This window comes from Musa acuminata, chromosome BXJ1-9, assembly GCF_036884655.1.
Source record: "Musa acuminata AAA Group cultivar baxijiao chromosome BXJ1-9, Cavendish_Baxijiao_AAA, whole genome shotgun sequence".
Lineage (NCBI taxonomy): Eukaryota > Viridiplantae > Streptophyta > Magnoliopsida > Zingiberales > Musaceae > Musa > Musa acuminata.
Window position 1 is genome coordinate 11,988,467 of NC_088335.1, and position 20,776 is coordinate 12,009,242.

A 20,776-nucleotide genomic window follows, 5' to 3' on the forward strand; every position below is an offset into this window, starting at 1 on the left:
AAGATGAACATTTTGCCACCCTATAAAAAATATAATTGATAGCACCATCCCAAAGGAGCTCTCGGTTTGTATGAAGCACCTTCTTCACAAATTTTGATCTCAACTTGCCGACCAAAGAAACAAAGTCACTATAGAAGAAACACAAAGAGAGGCCATTGGGAAGAACCATTATTTTCTCTCCGCAAAGGAAGAGAGTAATCCATCCATTCAATAGCATAAAGGACATCTATATAGGGACAAAAAAAAAATCTATGCCATTCTATTATCCTCCGATGATTAACGCGATAAGATGAGAGTCATCATCTTCTTTATAAACGCATATCTATAGAATGAATTATTTTGAGGATTCAATGAATGAGTTGCATTTGATAGGTAATGGATGACACAATCTTTAAATCCATTGAAACGAATCATTAGAATTAGTTCTTTACTCTTTTTAATCAAATGGGACTCGTCGATTCATCTTCCAGTATTCAATCATGAAAGATACACTCTTCATTCTACCTGTCATATGGTATTCTAATATTCATTTATTTCCCATGTTATTTCAAAAAATATTATTTATTGTCATTATATAATTAAGAATGTCTCTATGATTCAAGTTACCTAAATTTGGCTATTATTGGAATAAGACTATAACCATTACAAACTTGAGCTCCAAAGTTATTATAAAAAAATTACTTTTTAATCACCACAGTGTTGCAATATATAATGTAAATTATCTTTATCTTTATATATACCCTTTTAGGTTTCAGACAATTTATGACAAATGATGGGATCCATATTTTATAATTATGAATTCTAAAGTTTTCTAAAAATCTTATCAGAAAAAACATCCCATGTTGTTTAAATATCTACTCCATTTCACCTTGTCAAATGGTCAATTAATATCATTAAAACCTTATTCGGGCCTAAATGATGTAATTGAATTAAGATGAATATGAGAATATCATTCTCGAGAATTTTATTCTAAATCAATCGAAAATGTCATATGTGAGTATGTTAAAGATGATATATTGGATTGATCCTTTGATAAAAGCACCTTGAAAGTATATTAGTATATTCAAGACATAAATCGGATAGAACATATTCCTCTTGAATCTCATGAGTGAAACAGACTAATCTTAATAAGTCACTTTGTCAAGCGTTTTTACCTCTCATAACTCATGTCTCACGGAGATGCTTATCCATTTCTTCTAATAATTTAATTTATATAAAATATCACTTGTGGTACCCGAGAATAAATTAGTGGGTGGGACAAACGATTTGGAGTTCCCTATGGTGCTTGGAATTAATCGATAAAATTCTTATAATTTAAAATGTGTGTTGGTATGATCCATATTAATCGTAGGAGAAGAAAGATGATGGTGTACATCATCCCAACCAAGACTTAACTTATTGGGTGAGGCCAAAGATAACCTTAATAATAATCATAAATTTTAATTTTTTATTAGGAAATAATAACCTTGGTCGCTTAGGACCTATTATTATTATTCGTGTTTACGTAGGATTGATCCTAATGGTAAAGATAAGAGGCTTTTGCTAAGATTAATTATTTTAACTAAAGACGATAAAGAGATCTTTTTGCTCATATATATTTTTATGAGATTTTTTTTTTTCAATGATACCATCCGAAGAGTTTTTCTTTTAATATTTTTAATCTAATAATATAAAATTTGATCATTAATTTGATTTGATGAAATTCAAGTCAACTTGTGACACCGCAGTTGTACTCATTTAAACGGGTTCGGATCCTACCTAATAGGATCCGATTCTCAAAGAGTAGTCGATAGAGTCTTAAGCACCAAATAATACCCCAAAAGGAAACACGTGAGCGAGAGAGAGAGAGAGAGAGAGAAGAGAGAGACGGGGAGCGAGCGACTCTCCTGTTTTAAGAGAGAGAGAGAGAGAGAGAGAGAGAGAGAGAGAGATGTCGCTCGTGGATTACGCCTCTTCGGAAGAAGAAGAAGAAGAAGAAGAAGAAGAAGAAGAAGAGATCGAATTGCAGGAAAAAGGAGAAGAAAAGGGGAAGCAACAGATGGAATCGGCTGCTCCTTCGCTCTCCCCTCCGTCGACGCGCCCGCTGCCGCCTTTGATCCCACTCCCCAATCGCCAGAACCAGTAATCGTCTTTCGTTTGCTTGTTTTTCTCCGTTTGATTTCTGTGCGAATCAGCTTATTTTCGTTCGACCTATCCTTTCTTTTAGTTATGGGTTTTGAACCCTTCTATTCTCCTCTACGAACAACATCGACGTTGGGTTCCAATTAGTTAGTAGTGCTGTAATATTTCGACATACTCGTTCATCGTAATTATATTGTGATGGTTACCGATGTCTGCAATTCTTCCAAACGCGTATTGTTGAAAGGCAGCAGTTCGAGTTATGACATGGAACTATAATGGATGATAGGTTATAATCCGTAAATTTTCTTTCTGTAGGATTCCAAATTAGTGCTACTACTTCACCAAGGAGAGCGAGAAGAATAAGGAGAACGCACATACAAATCTTGAGCAAGTGTTAATACGGGAAATGGAATTTTACAGTAAATGCATTGTTCATTTTGGTTATTCTAATGTACATTAAAGCACAATTCAGAAGGAGATAACAAAGAAGAAAAAGGATGCTGTTAAATAAATCATTAAGCATTTGAGTATGGACATATTAAGTCACTGAATTCCACTTTGACATTGTTAAGGTGATTGGAATGCGTAGCACTTTTCCCTGAAAAAAGATTCTTGTCTCTTATCCATTATCATTATTTTAAGCTAGTGGGTTAACTAATTTGGAAAGGGAAACGTTTATAAACTTGTTATTATGGGAGAAAGAAATATTGGAGATTTTGGTAGTGTCATATTTCATATGAAACAAAGATCAAAGGGTGCTTGTAAATGTTGTCGAGAATAAGGTAGCATAGAGGAGCTACTTTTACAAATCATAAATCAACATCCTTTCAGTAATGGAGTTTAAAGCTAAAAAATAGAATCGTTAGCTCAAAAGATAAGTTTATAAAATTACTAAAATTGATGCAAAAGGACCATAAATAGCTAAAGATAAGTTTATAAAATAACTGAAAATGAGGCAAAAGGACCATAAATAGCTATGTAGAATCGACTATAGAGTGCATAAAATTTGACAACTTATTGGGACATTAAAATGCATAGAACTTTGATTATGTTTACCAATGAATTATAATAAAGAAAAATGATTGATATTGGAGGAAGAAGTGTTTGGGTACCATTTTATACTGAACAAAGGACATATTTAGAATCACATGAACTCATGAAACTAAACTTATAGGCCATATTATGTGACTACTAGAGTGGATGATTAAACACGAAACAAATGTTTACTGAGTTTAATTTGGTTTTTACCAGGTCGATCAACTATAACACTGACTATCAACTTTACATGTTAGGATAGTGAATGGAGAAATGTAAAGAAAGGAGGAAAAACTTGTATGTCTATTTAAGCTATTTATTAAAGGTTGTAATTTAATTCTAAAGATGTAATATAGTGGTGTTCAAGAAAGAAAAAATGTGTTTATTTAATATTTTATAATCAATCATTCATGATGTAGTTAAAATACAAGCATTATTTTAAATATTAATGGACCAGTATGCAATTTGATTGATAGTTACCTGTGTAACTAAGGATCAGTAATTAGACAATGTAGCTCAATTGCAGTCAATGTTACTTTCTATAAAATTTTTAGTGACGTTGGGTGATCTAGGTTAAAATGCTAAATTACTGAATTACTCTTGTAGGCATGCTAGGTGCTCCTTGGAGATAGGTGAATTTCATGCAACAAGGACCAAAGAGAATGTACAAAAGTTAAGTTATATTCTTGTTCAGGAATTTCATGGGAAGACTTGCATAGCACTGCAATGATATAATATTTGTTCTCATTAACATGGAGTGAGCACATGATATAATTTTATGTTAGCTCACTTGCTAGGAATTAAGAACTTGCGTCGCAGGAACTGTTTTTGTTGCATAGATATAAAGGCCGCTGTAGATTAAGAACTCTATCTGGAATGAGTAAGAACATCTTGTTGGTTTGTCTTTAGTTTCTTTTATCACTGAAGTGTTTCCAGAGCTATCTGATTTAGATTTTGGTGTATGACTTTTGAGAAAAATAAGTCTTACCTCTTGGTCCTTGTGGCCAACTAAGTCACAGACTGGAAGATAATAACTTATTATTTATGCATGACAAGGTAAATTTTTTTCATCTTCATGCTCTTTGTCATATTGAGATTGTATGTTAGATAGAGTAACATTGATGCAGTTTTTTTCTTATTCTGAATGTTCAGGTGGACTTATTTCAGAATTAAGTAAACAGAAACAAAAAGTTGAGTTTCTAGACGTGGTGGCCTATTTTGCTCTAACATTTGTTATGATTTTCTTAGTGTTTTGCTTGTTCTATTTTTTTCTGGTTTTTTATTGGGTTGGGGTGTTGGGGGTGGTTGGAGTGATGAAGTTTAAACAATATCTCATAGTTCGCCTCCTTATATAATTTCTGTATGACTGACTCTCTAGCTAGAGTAAATGAATATTTGCAAATGCCATGATGACTGCTACTTTTGGATTCAATCATGAACTTCATACTGGCTGACAAATGTTCTTCATGGCAGAGGGCCGCTATTTGTTAGTGTGGATTAAGTAGGCGATTACAAAGTTATGTAGTGGAAGAATTGAATTTGTATAGTTATATCAATGTTTTACTGCTCTCGAAGTTTCATAACTTTCTCTTTTTCTTTCTGAATATATCTACAGGATCCCCATAGCAGCAAATCAACCTTCAACTGTAGTCCCCCCCTTGCCGCCACCTTCATTGGAAGGACTTCTAGATGTATCAGTTCTTTTTGCTACTCAATCCTACCAATCAAGCCAAATGGTTGGTACTGATCACTCCTCTAGAGTTGCTGCTGCACTTGCAGAAACTGCATCACGAAAGAGAGAATCAGATGGTTCCACCTTTCCTCAACCATCTAGTAAGCATTCCAGAGGACAATTACGACGTCTAAGAAATGTTCCCAACACAAAGGGTGGCTTGTTAGTTCCACCACAGCTCAGTGGGAGGTTAGTTTTATCGACTTAATTTTTCTCTTTCTGGGTAGGGTGGGCCAAAAGTTTATGCCGCTATATATATTAATTGACTGGTATTTCATGATGTTTAAATGATATTTTGAGTGACATCGGCAAGCACTTCCACGTGATCTGATTGCTTTTTTATTGTGTTTTCCAGCATCCATCCATGGCTTAAAAAGGTCTATTTGTAGTTTTTTACTGCTACTTTCAGCCAAATTGCATATGAAGCCAATACGACAAGGTTAATCCTGACTTCGTTTTTAGGACTGATGAGTTGCTAAATCCTGACCTTTTTTGGGGCATGAGTTGAAACATTTTTGTAACGGAATTGTATACAATTAGAAAAATATAGATGTATACTCCAATATTATCAACAAATAAGTTATTTGTATATCTTATTAGGCTGTTACAATTGATTCTCTCAAGCTCTTGTGTTTGCTTTTTATTTGCATGTAATTACCAAAAAGAACTGTTTAGTTTGAACAAATTGAAGCTTTTCCATATCTTGGAAAAATGAGATATAAGTGAGCAGTTGACAAGAATGATTTGTCAATTTAGAAGTCACAATACTGAGGACAAATAGCTAGAATCAAGATGTAATATGTCAATTTTTCCATCGAGTCTGTTCATGACATCAACAAGTACATAAGGAGTTTAGATGTTTGATTAACTGTTCACTTAGTTCTGAGCCTGTTACTGCTCATTTAATTATGAGTCATTTACTTTTTCACATTGCTTTTCTTGGAAGTTGCTTATATAACATGCATGACAAGACTGTAATATTTCAGGTGCTACAATTGTGAAGTCAGAGTACTAGCCCCAACAAACTTGAAACTTTGTGTATAACATAGTCATAGCAATAGAAAGAAAGTTTCTTCATATGGTCTTTCAGCAAAATGAATAAACATACATACTCAGATATCTGTTTTCTTGCTTTTACATGTAATCTCATATATTTTCTATATTAGCCAAATTCACAAATAATGCCTTGATATTAAGATTTATAAACGAAAAGTTTGAATAGCTAAACTTATTGCAAAAAGGATTATCCGAATTGCTTGAATAATATAGAGTTGGTCCAGTGTATAAGACCCTAGCCAATATGAGGTCTGTCAGATTGTTCGACGGTATACCAGAACTCTCTCTGGCATGAAATAAATCTTGGGTATCAATCCCTTACAAATCTCTATTGGACCAGTACGGTACGAAATGTTGTTATGTGGAAAATAATGAGAATTGGTTGAAGTGTCAATGTTTTTCAAAACAGTGACATGCTGCATATTGGTGAGCAGTTGGACCTTAACAATACAGTCAATGCTTGGTATATACTGTGATATGGGAATTCATTTTTCTCCTAGTCTCTCTGCTTTTAAAGATCCCACTCGTCTATGAAATTTAGTGCAGTATCGATCAACTCTTTCCATGTTTAAGTAGTGCACAGCTATTATGGTTTTCAATTTTGTGTAAATATAACAATGTACTGATTTACAAATATCAGAAAAGCTATCACCTCAGTTGTGTACACGGGTCAGCTCATTATGGTTAAATTAAATAAAAAAGTCATTAGCTCTTATTTGGAACTTATCTTTGGTTTTGACAGGAGCAATGTAGTTACTGAAGATATAGGAAAGTTTTTTGTCAGCAAACTTACAGAGTCATCTCGGTAACACGTGGACATCATTTTGTTCATGATCATCCCTACACCTTGACCTGAGGATCCTCTAGCAACATATTGTGATGTGAGGCCAGCTTGAATCTGATCCCTCTGAGACTTCCTACTTGTAATTACGATAACAACACGATCTTTGCTTGTTTGTGCACCTTTGCCTTTTTTGTTTATGTGATATTACAAAAAATATTTATCCAAGTATATACTGCTTAATGATTAGATGAAGTGTATAAGGAAGAACTTTGGCATGAATTCTTGTTTCTTGAGGAATAAGATGCAAACTAGAATGAGAAGCATAAGATCAATTATATGATTAAAACTACATGAAAATTTTGTGCCGATTGCATGGCATAAAATTGCTGGTATTTCTGCTATCTCAATGGACGATCCAATATGAACATAGAAGTATCTGATTAGCAATTTATTAGCAACTTACTCATTTGTGTTCTTATGCCAATATTTTTAAGCGTGCAAAACATTGTTTAGTGAGAGTTTTAACTGTGATTTACTTGTTCAAGTTCTTTCTGCAAACAATAGTTACGCTTTACATTAAGGTTTCTCCTTACTGCTCAAGCAAGCATTTAAGGTTAGATCTGACCTACAGTTTCACTCAACATCAAGAATATTACCAACTAGAAAATCTACTGTCAACACAGATCTACTTGTGTTCTGTTTGGTGCTTTCTTTTGGTTTTAGGTTTTCCCCCATTGAAACAACTGAACAATTCTATGATGGTTAATGTGCAAGACAGCACAAGTTTCTCATCCTAATGTTGGAACCTGGATATCAGATATGGATTGTAAATGCATCATTTGCTACCTGCGTTGAATAACCGAGATTGTAAATGCATATCTCTCTCTCTCTCTCTCTCTCTCTCTCTCAAGTACATGACACACAACCTGAGAGAAAGTTTGTTGAGCCAAAATTTGAAAGCAAAAAATCTGTGTCAAAGCATGGATTTAATCTCAATATGTTTATTAATCATGAAGCATGTTTTCCAATCCAAATGTCACATTTGTCTGACATGGAACAGAGACTCTCAAGCTCAAACCTAAAGCAAATCAGAGTTATGTACAACTGATGACTCAATTTATTAACTGCAGAGCACATCTGGACGTTTATTTTCCTGAAAGAAGGACAAAAGTAAAATTCCGTCAGATATAGCTCTTGAAGAATTGGATCTCAAAATGCAAGATGGTCTTTCTGTGAAGTTTCTTTGTCCTGGTGCAAGAAGATCTATCGTCATGTTTGCAAGAGAATGATGCAATATGACACCATTTAGCACCCTCAAATTTAAACCCAAACAAGGAAAAAAATTGTGGTCAGACTCAGAAAAGTGTCGGTGTGCTCTTCTTCGGTGCTTTATACTGCTTCTGGACCACTAGGGAGTGCCTCATAGCCATTCTGGTGATGAACTGTGGTGCACTTGTTTGATTCAACTGGAATCCACTTCAAGATAATTGCAACAATAATGCTGATGGAGCCGATCATTACGCTGATCAACCATAATTGCCAACTTAGAGGCTTTGTGCTTGCAAAGGGACCAAGGAGTTCCACTATGATCACTTGGAATATTATTGTCGATGTTAAGATGGCCACAAAGATCCAGTTGCTTAAGATTCCATGTAGCACATTGATCTTCTCCATCTCACGGCTATTTATCTCATTGAAGACCTGAAGCAGAGGTATCAAGTTAAATTCAGATTGATACACTATAATTGAGTGATATGAAGAGGAAAAATGCTTCATCCGATTAATTGCAAGCTATCCCCTTCCTGGGATCGGCTTTGATTTACTGGAAAAACATAGCAAACTGGAAATCTTTCATGTGATTTTGAAGATGCTAAAAGCTTAGTTTCTAAATGGAAACATTAGCTCTTTTACTACCAATAACCACTAAATGACTTTGAAAATCTTCAAAATCTATGTTATCATATCAAAAGAGAGGAACGGTAAAAATCACCGTACCACGAAAGCCTAAACTTGGCAACTTTTAGTACTCGAGTGCAAGGTCTGTCATACTGAAATATACCGCCCGTATCAGACAGTACGTACCGATCCGACAAATTACCGGTATGCGGACCGACCGGTACCGTTACAGTGATACAGTACTATACTGTAGCACTGTTACAGTATGAAAAAGTATAAAATTATTCGGTACACCAGGGTGTATCGCTCGGTACGCCCTGATGTACCACCTGGTACACTGGTACCGTACCATACCGAACCCAGGTCGAAATGCCGGTACGGTATGATACGACAAACCTTGCTCGAGTGACCTTTCGTTTACCTTACAAGAACCTGATGTAGTGATGGAATTAAGTGAATAAGGTCTCTGAATCTGTAATCAGATAAAGGTAGACATTCAAAGCCACTGCTGGAACCCACCAATTTAAGAATGTTGGAACTTGTCACATAGTGCATTGTTATGACAGGCAATCGCTTGCTTAGTTTCAGAATATATAAGGTTACAGTTTCCTTAACCATCATGTGTAAACCTATAAAATTATGCATGTTTTTATGTATGGATACGTATATGCAAGTATCATGATGTCAAATATACCTATCTATGCAATATATACATTTACACAGCATGGATTGAGCCAATAATATGCTTGATACTTGCATTTCTGTATTTTTGGAGCCTAGTTGCTCTCATGAACTGCAATATAACGTTCAAGTCTTCTGGGGTACGTAAGTGTTATATATAGAAATACTGACAATAATATGCTTGATGCTTGCATTACTGTATTTTTGGTGCTTAATTGCTTTCATAATTGCAATATAACATTCAAGTACTTTTGGATATATATGACATATATAGAAATACTGTTTGTCAATAGTAGGATGCATTAATTTCCTAGGCCATGTGTCTATTCGGGAATAGTGCATGAGAAAATGATGTATTGGCTCAAACTGAAAAGTACTCACGTATCTTATCTAACTATCACTATATTGTAGTCAGATTTCAACTATAAACCAACCATGACTCAGTAGAGTCAACACTAACATTCTTAGAATTGCTTTGCCAAATCTCTGTATCGGAATGAATAGATTTTCCATTACACATAAGCTTGTACACACTTTGATCTATAAGGAAACCCCATCCTTGTGATCTAAGCATTCATGGTACTAGACCACTGATCTGTTTTGGCAAGTCTTAATTAGGAGTTTAGGACCAGATTGCATCATATACTAATTCTCCATTTTTTTTCTCTTTATTTTTCCTTGAGCTGTAATGATTCACGAAGTGCCTCCTGAAGGGACTAATTAATAATTGTTTTTACATTTCATAGTATCCTTATCATGAAAAACGCAAGATGATCATGGTTGTCTTAAAGAGCATAAGATGTCATAAATTGTAGAAAACAGGATGTAGTTAAGTTTTCCATAAAACCATACTTTGACTAACACCTTTTAAGTTATTTTCCACCATGGAAAAACTCTGTAATGTTCTATAGGTGAACTAGCTTGTAAGCCTTTAGTATATATAAGATTTGCAAGCCTGTTCTACTAGATCCCTTAACAATAACACAAGGCGAGAACTAATGGAAGTTCAAGACTTGTAGCAGAAAAATGTTTCTTAAACCTTAACATCACCTGATAAACGACTCTCTTCAACATCTCATCAGAGAGAAATATCTGGAGCAAGACACATAGGACCATAATGATACCTATGTGGTGATATCCTGTAAATAGATACGTCTCATTTTCACCTTGTTTAGACAATTCCCATATGAGCCCAAGCTTCAAAATCTATTATTTCCTCAACATTAAGCCTCTAATATCATTGTTGTTGGTGTACATAGTTCCTGATTCACTTTAATATCTCCACTCTCCAAAACCAAGTACAAAACTAGATAATGAATCCGAACCCAAGGACACAAACTTGCTGCAATTAGATCCACCAGATTCAGAATTTACTTCCAAAAGGATCATAGAAACATTTTTTTTTCAAGAATACGAGGGAACCATCTCAATATATAAGTTGCAACTATGATTTAGCAACGATTAATGCATGAAAGAGTATGGATCTAAACATTCATGGTACTAGACCATTGATCTGTTTTGGCAATCCTTAGTTAGGAGTTTAGGACCAGATTGCATCATATACTAATTCTCCATTTTTTTTCTCTTTATTTTTCCTTGAGCTGTAATGATTTATGAAGTGCCTCCTGAAGGGATTAATTAATAATTATTTTTACATTTCATAGTATCTTTACCATGAAAAAGGCAAGATGGTCATGGTTGTCTTAAAGAGCATAAGATGTCACAAACTGCAGAAAACAGGATGTAGTTAAGTTTTTCATAAAACCATACTTAGAGCAATACCTTTGAAGTTATTTTCCATCATGGAAAAACTCCGTAATGTTCTATAGGTGAACTAGCTTGTAAGCCTTTAGTATATATAAGATTTGCAAGCCTGTTCTACCAGCTCCCTTAACAATAACACAAGGCGAGAACTAATGGAAGTTCAAGACTTATAGCAGAAAAATGTTTCTTAAACCTTAACATCACCTGATAAACGACTCTCTTCAACGTCTCAAGAAATATCTGGAGCAAGACATATGGGACCATAATGATACCTATGTGGTGATATCCTGTAAATAGATATGTCTCATTTTCACCTTATTTAGACAATTCCCATACGATCCCAAGCTCCAAAATCTATTATTTCCTCAACATTAAGCCTCTAATATCATTGCTGTTGGTGTACATAGTTCCTGATTCACTTTAATATCTCCACTCTCCAAAACCAAGTACAAAACTAGATAATGAATCCGAACCCAAGGACACAAACTTGCTGCAATTAGATCCACCAGATTCAGAATTTACTTCCAAAAGGATCATAGAAACATTTTTTTTTTCAAGAATACGAGGGAACCATCTCAATATATAAGTTGCAACTATGATTTAGCAACGATTAATGCATGAAAGAGCATGGATCTAAACATTCATGGTACTAGACCACTGATCTGTTTTGGCAATCCTTAGTTAGGAGTTTCGGACCAGATTGCATCATATACTAATTCTTCATTTTTTTTCTCTTTATTTTTCCTTGAGCTGTAATGATTTATGAAGTGCCTCCCGAAGGGACTAATTAATAATTGTTTTTGCATTTCATAGTATCCTTACCATGAAAAAGGTAAGATGGTCATGGTTGTCTTAAAGAGCATAAGATGTCACAAACTGCAGAAAACAGGATGTAGTTAAGTTTTCCATAAAACCATACTTTGACTAACACCTTTTAAGTTATTTTCCACCATGGAAAAACTCTGTAATGTTCTATAGGTGAACTAGCTTGTAAGCCTTTAGTATATATAAGATTTGCAAGCCTGTTCTACCAGATCCCTTAACAATAACACAAGGCGAGAACTAATAGAAGTTCAAGACTTGTAACAGACAAATGTTTCTTAAACCTTAACATCACCAGATAAACGACTCTCTTCTACGTCTCATGAGAGAGAAATATCTAGAGCAAGACACAGAGAACCATAATGATACCTATGTGGTGATATCCTGTAAATATAAGATGTCTAATTTTCACCTTGTTTGGACAATTCCCATACGAGCCCAAGCTCCAAAATCTATTATTTCCTCAACATTAAGCCTCTAATATCACTGCTATTGGTGCACATAGTTCCTGATTCATTTTAATATCTCCACTCTCCAAAATCAAGTACAAAACTAGATAATGAATCCGAACCCAAGGACACAAACTTGCTGCAATTAGATCTACCAGATTCAGAATTTACTTCCAAAAGGATCATAGAAACATCTTTTTTCTTTTTGAAGAATATGAGGGAACCATCTCAATATATAAGTTGCAACTATATTTAGCAACGATTAATGCATGAAAGAGCATGGTTCAATATAATCTTGGTGGAAACATTTAGAACTGAAGAATCATCAAAATATAGCTGGACCAAAAATTAAAAGTATGTAATCAGCTATATAAAGATCCAAGACCAAACACTGTTTTATCAAGTAATGTACTAAATGACTATAAATTACTGGAACTAAATATCAAGACTTACCTGGCAAAACACGAACGTGTTGAATATGAATGTGTTGAGAACAATGTCAGAATTTGGATCTTCAAGTCTCAGAAGTTTTTTCCCATCAAACATCAGAGCTCCTAGTACAATCAGCTGAAATATACTCTGGCCGATTATATTTCTCCACATGACCTTGGTGATGAAATTTTCATCCCGGCCAACAGGTGGTCTTTTCATCATATCATTATTTGGGGGTTCTGTTGCTAATGCTAGAGCACCTAATGTGTCCATAATCATGTTGACCCAAAGCAACTGAACAGCAGTGAGTGGAGCACTCCCTAAAGTTGCATACCATGAAAATTGCATAATTAACTTGGAATAACTATAAAATCTTCTATACATGGTGAAAGGTAAATATTTGTAATGAGGATCAGGAGTACCTGTTATACATGCAGAAACAAAATTGAGCATCAGAGCAACCACATTAACAGTCAGCTGGAATTGCACAAACTTTTGGATATTGATGTAAACCGCACGACCCCATTTGGTGACATTAATTATAGTAGTAAAGTTATCGTCCAATACAATCACATCAGCACTCTCTTTAGCTACCTGCACATGATGCGTAATGCAAATTCACTGCACATTATTCTAAGGAGAAAACAGCAAAGGATTCAACTTGAAGGGTCTAAACATAATATCATCTTTTCTGCAACTCGTTCACAAAATGGGGAAATATCTTAATCCACTGCACTATTACAAACAATTATATACTTATATTTGTTAGCTAGTAAGCCGGTCTAGATCATGTTGCTTTAAGTATTTTTCTCTCTGCCCATACTATGTAGTATGTACATAAAAAAAGTTGCATTCTGTAATAAACTGCCACTAGATGAGCACCTGGTACATCTTTTCCTCTCTAGATGATAACCAAAATTCAAAACTATTTCTGTCATCACAAATTTTACTTGAATATAAAACATAATACTGCAAACTTGGAGCATGAAATTGGAAACTGCAATCTGGTTCATAAAATCAAATATAATATAATTTTGGTACTAGGTAACCCAACTTCTTAACTTATTAAACTAAGATGGTTTAAGTACCAAAAACCAAATGTCAGATAATACAAACACTACATTTGTTAGATAAAATTAAACCAAAACCTTCCAAACAGACTAAAATTCAGAGAGACAGATATCAGAGGAAGATAATTTTGGTACTAGACAACTTTAGATTCTCTGCATGGTTATATGCAACTGGGATCAGAGATGTTAATTTCTTCTACCATGGTAAAATTGTCATGAAAGATCAAATCTCCGTCCCTTATTGTACAAGGAGTGGCCCATGATTTTTTTTCTCAAAATAAAACATTTTTTAATGTCTTCAAGAATATGATACAACACAATGTGGTCTCTTGCAACTGTGACATGCATAATCAGGAAAGAAACCTGAGAGTGGCAACAAAGCATACCTCTGTGCCAGCAACACCCATTGCAAGACCAATGTCCGCCTCATGTAGTGCTGGAGCATCATTAGTGCCATCACCCGTCACAGCTACGACTTCTTTAAACATCCTCCTCAAGTTTGTCACTAAAGTATGTTTGTCCAAAGGCAAAGATCGGGCCATTACCTGTAATTAACAAGGAAATGTAGGCTAGCTGATCGAGAAGAGTTTATGATGTTAAATATAAGGCACAGCCACAACTATAAGTTGCATATTTGAGGCTACATCTCAGGTTGTCTGATGGCTCAATAAGCAACAGGAATGCAGGTTAGTAGTTCTCAAATTGTATCTGTGGTAGAGTTATGAAAGAAACCTGAATTTTTGGTATTAAATCTTTCATCTCTTCGGGGCTCTTGTTTCGAAATTCTGGTCCTTCTATGGCTAAACCATCCTCTGTCAGTATGCCACACTCTTTTGCTATGGCCTTGGCTGTATTTATGTTATCTCCAGTTACCATCCGCACTTTGATACCAGCAGCAATACAAGTCTGAACAGCTTCCTTGACTCCTGGGCGGACTGGATCTTTGATTCCAAAAACAGCTATCAGTGTGTAACCAGTGGCAGGAATTTCTTCGGCCTCCTGATTAGTTATATCCTTGAAGGCCAAACAAAGTGTTCTTAATGCTTCACAGGCAAAACTATTAATCACATTCATGATGTCCTCCTTCTGCTTTTTGGACAACAGAATAGTGTTTCCATCACTATTAATTAGCTGGTCACACATTTGCAGGATAATTTCAGATGCGCCTTTGCAGAAAGCACGAACTCTTCCACCAGGTAATTTAATGAGCGCAGACATCTTCTTTTTAACTGAATTAAAAGGCTCAACTTTCAATTTCTTGCAGTCCTGATGCTGGGATTCTACGAGTCCTTCAAACTCCAAACCAAACTCCAACAATGCTGTTTCTGTCGGGGTACCAAGGATGGTGTTCTTACCATCTTTCCCTCTTACCACCTCCGAACCACTATTCTGAAATATACATTGCAAAAGAACTGCTAAAACTTTCTCAGAGATCTTGGATTTTAAATATATAGCAGTTTCACTGCCCTTAAATGACTTGGATACTTGACAAATCCATATCTTATCAACAACCATGTGGTTAGTCGTCAGCGTACCAGTTTTATCTGTGCAAATGCAATTAGCAGATCCCATGGTCTCACATGCTGATAAATGCCGCACCAGTGCCTTTTCGTCCATGAGCTTTTTCATTGCAAAGGAGAGACTCAATGTTACAGCCAGAGGTAGCCCCTCAGGAACTGCAACAACGATTATAGTAACAGAGATAGCAAAGTAGTTTAGTATTGTCAAAGCATCATTTGGAAACCACTTGAAGCCATGGTGATATGCCTTGTCAGCTAAAAATCTTCCTAAAAGAACACAGAATGTCATTGTTGCAAATGCTAAACCGATCTTCCCAATTATTGTCGCAACACCATTCAGCTTAACCTGAAGAGGTGTTTCATCCTCCCCACCCTGACATAATGTTTCCATTAGTTTTCCCCACTCGGTCCTCATTCCAACGGAGGTAACCAGCATTCTGGCAGAGCCATCTTGCACTTTAGTCCCTGCTAGTAGGAAAGGTTTTTCTTGAGAAACATACACTGGCTCACTTTCCCCGGACAAGCTTGATGAATCTATCAACAAAGCATATCCAGAAACATATAGCCCATCGGCTGGAACTCGATCTCCAATCGAAAGATGAACAATATCTCCGACGACTAAATCATAAATAGATACCTTTTGTCGGTAGCCATCTCTGGTTACTTGAATGAAGATCTTCTCCTTTTCTTTGTCCAAATCTCTGAACTGTAATGATTGTTTGTAGTCGCTGACCGAAGTGACTACAACGACCAAGAAAATGCTGAGAATAATTCCCAGCCCATCGTACATACCCTTGGGCCACCCTTCAGTCGCAAGCCCCACAACCACAGATATCAATGCGCAGATCATGAGGATGATCAATGTCAAATCATGCAATGCATCCCATACGAACTTCCAAAAGCTTCTTGGCGGCTTCTCAACGTATTGGTTGAGACCATAGATGTTCTGTCTGATGGGCAGGTCACTTGTTCTGATACCAGAATCAAGTGAAACACAGACTTCTCTTGCAATCCCACTGACTCCTCCATGGTTCTTCAAACTCTTCTTATCATGTCCGCGTGCAATGGATGCCAATTCATCAGGGTTGATGAAGTAACCAGCTTGTCTGACCTCTTCTGAAAGCTGGTGATTGGTTTTTGCACCAGCTGCACGAAGGCAAAGATCGATTGATAACCAGAATTAGACAAGTACATTTGAGACTTGCAGCGGTGGAGTTCGTACCGTCAATGAATTGCAGAGCAGCCTTCTGCACATACAGGGCAACACGAATCTTTTCCTGTTCAGACATCAACTACAAATATGTTAGTACTATATGTCTCATCATCTATCGCATGGTGTTCCAACCGAAGTAACAAAGTAAATCAGCCAAATCAATGATCTTGACAAAAGACAACCACAAGCAGATGATAGATACTGGTTGATGTTGTCTCTTGCAGTTATTTTACTTCGTCTTTACATGCTAGTAGTAGCGAAAAAATAGTAGCTTTGATAATGTGACAATTTCTTGTCTGATTTAACGGTTGCACCTCATGGGCCCCAGCAGAGATCCCTCGCAGGCCTGCCTTGCACAGGAAATTTATTAGGGATGCCATCAAGACCATTCATCACATCATAATAATTGATCTAAACTGTCAATCTTTTGTTGACAGAAAATATATATACATATATATACATGTATATATATACATATATACATGTATACATTTTGATCAAGACGGGTGGAGGAGATCAAAAGGTGTGGTGTAATGGACTTGGTGATGGTTTACCAGTATTAGAACCAAGGTAAGCAATACCGAATAATACCCAGTACGGGCGGTATGAATAATAATATTATATATATATATATATATATATATATATATATATAAAATATATACCGCTCGGTATACTGAGCGGTATACCGTTCTGTACTGTATCGAGCGATCGTCGAAGCTCTGGTACGGTACGAAATTTCAGACCTTGATTAGAACCACAAAGAAGCATCCCACCTATCAACCCTAGCTAGCTCAGCTCATTCGAATCCTAAACAGAAGCTAAAGTGGAGCGAATGAACATGCTGTACACAAAATAATCAAGTTAATATTGTAGTTCTGTCCTGGTTTGACTCAGTAAGAGAGATCCTGAGAGTTTTCGCTGCACGCCCATCTTGAAAACTTGGTAGAAGCAAGAGTTGAAAGAAGGCAGCTTCAAACATTCCCCGTAAGTCCCACGAACTAAAGCAGAAGATTCCTGGCTTAGTTGAACGCCATCCAAACCTGACCGAGACTAACTAAAATTTCCAAGTGGACCAGCAAAGAATTTAATCGAGGCTGTCATCGGTCATCTCTCCCAGTTGGATCTCTGCTTGTGGATTTCTGAAGGGAGAAGTTTTATGGCTAAAATATTCCGCACTCAAAAACAGGAACAATCAGTTCCCCTAAGAAAAAGTCAAAATGGAATAAAACAAGAAATAACAGGCCATCTTTTTCTGCTTTGATCGCGTGCTATGGTTTTATGAAGGGCGAAGTTCTATAGCTAAAATATTCGCCACGCAATATACAGGAACAATAAATTTCTAGGAAAAGAAAATGTTTAAATGGAAGAAAAACAAGAAACAACAAACATGTAACCTATAAAGCAATAAAGCAAAAACAATAAAGCAGGACGAAGCCCAGCTATCAAAGCATATGTTCAGAAAAAAAAAATAATTATATTTTTCTGCATGTAGCCAAATTAATAATGCTCTATGTGACTCACGAATGAGTCGAGCGACGTCCAGTTGATGCGATCCATGACGCAGAGGATGAAAGGAATCTATTTGACTATTACGTTACCACACAAAGGAGTTGTGGAGACGAACCGTACACGATGTGTGCGGCACAAAATAAACCCCATCTTTTTCTCGATTAGTGCAACCATGACCCCACAAAACACTATAATACATCAATCCTCCTAATTCGAAGTGGTGGACCTGCAGCACCAACGACCACAACCGTCACATGCTGTAGTATGTCTACGCGTTTGCGTGAGCCATACACATGAGGCCAAAGCTTTATTATATATATCCTCTCGAGTCTATCGAGTACAGGAGAAAGTACTTTTCTTGATGTGTGCTCCACTGTAATTTTTTTATTTTATATATATTTTCAATTATTTTTGGATGACATTATAAAATCATTTTTTTTGTTACATGATCGAGATTTTGGAAAGAACGCTCTACAACCATATATATATATGAAAATAAAAAATAATTCTGTGGACAAAATCAGGTGAGTAGTCAGCTAACGTTTAAAATCAGGAGACAGTGTGTACCGCGGGATAACGACGTACGGTCGATCCGTCGGATTTACGGGGGTGAGTCGTCCGAGAAGTTTCATGGAAACTTCCAGGCTTCTCATCGGTGCCGTTTACTTCGTTTCCCACGGACGATTGATGACGGCGGGTTGGGTCCACCGAACGCGCGGTGGAAACTCGAAGGGCCGTACGCTAACATCCGCCGCTCGAGAAAGAGGCGCGAGATCGATCGAATCGATCCGAGTGAAAGAAATGCGTAAATCGAGGGCAGGAAAAGAAGCAAAATGCATCAAGAATCAATCGCGATGCGTAAAAGACGATAAGATAAACACAGAGGATTTGGGGATGTTATTTTGGGTTACCTGGATCTTCCGCTTCTTGGCCTCGACGACGCATCGCTGGTCGAGATCGGGGACCATGCGAAACCTGCGGCGACGGTTCTTCACCACGGCGCCTACCGCCCTCCGCCACCGCCGCTGCGCATCCTCCGACGGGTGCTTCGCCGCCACATCGAAGTTCTTCTTCAAGAAGCTCTCCATCGTCTCCGCCGCTTCGCTTCACTCCCTCTCAACCCGTGATCGCTCGGCTTCCTCCTCCCTTAAGCCCGCTGCTCATTGGTGGGGAGCCGTTCCAGTCGGGCAGGCGTTTTCCTTCCGCAGCTCGCGGTGCGGAACAGCGAAGACCGGAACAGATCTCTCCCAATAGAATTCATATTTGTCCCCAAGGTCGTTGAGTGGGTCGTGTCAAACTAAACGGCAATTTATATGACGTATTTCCGAATAAAGACTCAATTATTTACCGGATGAATTTTCAAAAAGAATCTCTCTTTTTGTATATATATTTTTTTCCAACAAGTTATACCATTATAAAATTACATAACAATGTTATATTTTTATATAATACTAAATACATATTATTTTTTTTTTCTATGGATCGATTCATAAATTACATAACAATGTTCAATTACAATATATTTATGCTATTATAGTGTTTTCAATATATTTATATTTAAATGTTCAAATTGCAACTCTTACGATATGATCAACTCGTGGAGCCCACGTCTCGTGTGGTCTGAAGCGTCGATGGAGCTATTGGTCATTGCTTGGGGCGGGTGATCCGCGAGTACATTTTCTTTACGAAAATTTTACTTATACCTGTTTCCTCGCACCCATCTCTGTTACCCTCCTCGTGTGGATTCCGTAATAAACTCATGTGGGCCGCGACGACGGCCCACTTCTACCTCCAATCACATGATAACTGTTTGTTTGGTTGAGTGGAGAGTAGCAACGAGGCTTGTTATGATTGTTGGCTTTGACTTTTTCTACTGTCCGTATCGGTATAGAAAAGTCAACGCCCTCACATGCTACCTTCTAATAGATCAATCTAACTGTTTTTAATATTATTTTGCAGCCTAATCATTTTCAACTTACTCAACACCATATCAATTTTTGGTCACCAATTATTTATTCCATCATCCTCTGAAGGTTTGGACAGACAACTGAGACTTATTTGAACTTATTTTTTATTCTTTCGGAGAGATTAGTAAGAAAAACATCTTACTGATATTATAATTATATATATATCGTTCAAAAACTTAGAAAAATGCTAATATAATTTATATAATGATGTTAAATTCAAGAATAGATAAGATTAAAAATATATATGTATATAAATATATGTATATATATATATATATGTATGTGTATATATATATATATGTATACATATATATACATATATATTCATATATATACATATATATATATATATATGTATATACATATATATATATAACATAAAAAAAGTTTTCAATGATGAGAGTTTTATCGGATAGTGCCCCATATTTTTTTTAAAATATGACCAAAATATCTTTTATAAAATTAAAAACTATAATTAATGTTCGTTAACCATAGTTGATTGTTGTTTGTTTTTTTTTACTTGTTCTATAAAACATTGAGGCTCAAATGTTCTTTTTTTTTATAAATCATCCCACTACCCCATTCCACCAATATAACAACAATGTCAAAGAAGTCGCTAATGTCAATGTTCTTGGTTGTGGCTGCCATCATCACAATCTCCATCTCCATCACCATCTTCAATAGAAAGCAAGGATAGTATGATCAAGAGCCTTAGTCGTCTA

The 20,776-nt window shown here is 36.2% G+C and overlaps 2 protein-coding genes across 7 annotated transcripts; one reads left to right on the plus strand and one right to left on the minus strand.

Moving 5' to 3' along the window:
- The first annotated feature begins 1,829 nt into the window (after positions 1–1,829).
- On the plus strand, positions 1,830–8,512 carry LOC135593255 (uncharacterized). Of its 4 annotated transcripts, XR_010479475.1 has the most exons (5): positions 1,830–2,121; positions 3,763–3,828; positions 4,772–5,077; positions 5,244–5,327; positions 6,687–7,007. XR_010479475.1 is itself a non-coding variant. In XM_065083149.1 (4 exons), the coding sequence occupies exons 1-4, from the start codon at positions 1,931–1,933 to the stop codon at positions 7,917–7,919; spliced, it is 624 nt and encodes a 207-aa protein (XP_064939221.1). In that variant the 5' UTR covers positions 1,830–1,930; the 3' UTR covers positions 7,920–8,512. The 4 variants fall into 4 exon arrangements, 3 of the variants coding, with proteins under 3 accessions (XP_064939221.1, XP_064939220.1, XP_064939222.1); XM_065083149.1 differs by lacking the exons at positions 5,244–5,327; positions 6,687–7,007 and adding an exon at positions 7,859–8,512; XM_065083148.1 differs by lacking the exon at positions 5,244–5,327.
- LOC135593253 (probable calcium-transporting ATPase 8, plasma membrane-type) lies at positions 7,710–19,376 on the minus strand. Of its 3 annotated transcripts, none has more exons than XM_065083147.1 (8): positions 18,999–19,364; positions 16,890–16,921; positions 16,585–16,639; positions 14,575–16,508; positions 14,229–14,387; positions 13,195–13,366; positions 12,794–13,092; positions 7,710–8,429 (listed from the first exon to the last, which is right to left on the minus strand). In XM_065083147.1, the coding sequence occupies exons 1-8, from the start codon at positions 19,030–19,032 to the stop codon at positions 8,118–8,120; spliced, it is 2,997 nt and encodes a 998-aa protein (XP_064939219.1). In that variant the 5' UTR covers positions 19,033–19,364; the 3' UTR covers positions 7,710–8,117. The 3 variants fall into 3 exon arrangements, with proteins under 3 accessions (XP_064939219.1, XP_064939217.1, XP_064939218.1); XM_065083145.1 differs by lacking the exon at positions 16,890–16,921 and adding an exon at positions 18,655–18,828; XM_065083146.1 differs by lacking the exon at positions 16,890–16,921 and having other exon boundaries at positions 18,999–19,376.
- Between the last annotated feature and the right edge of the window lie 1,400 nt (positions 19,377–20,776).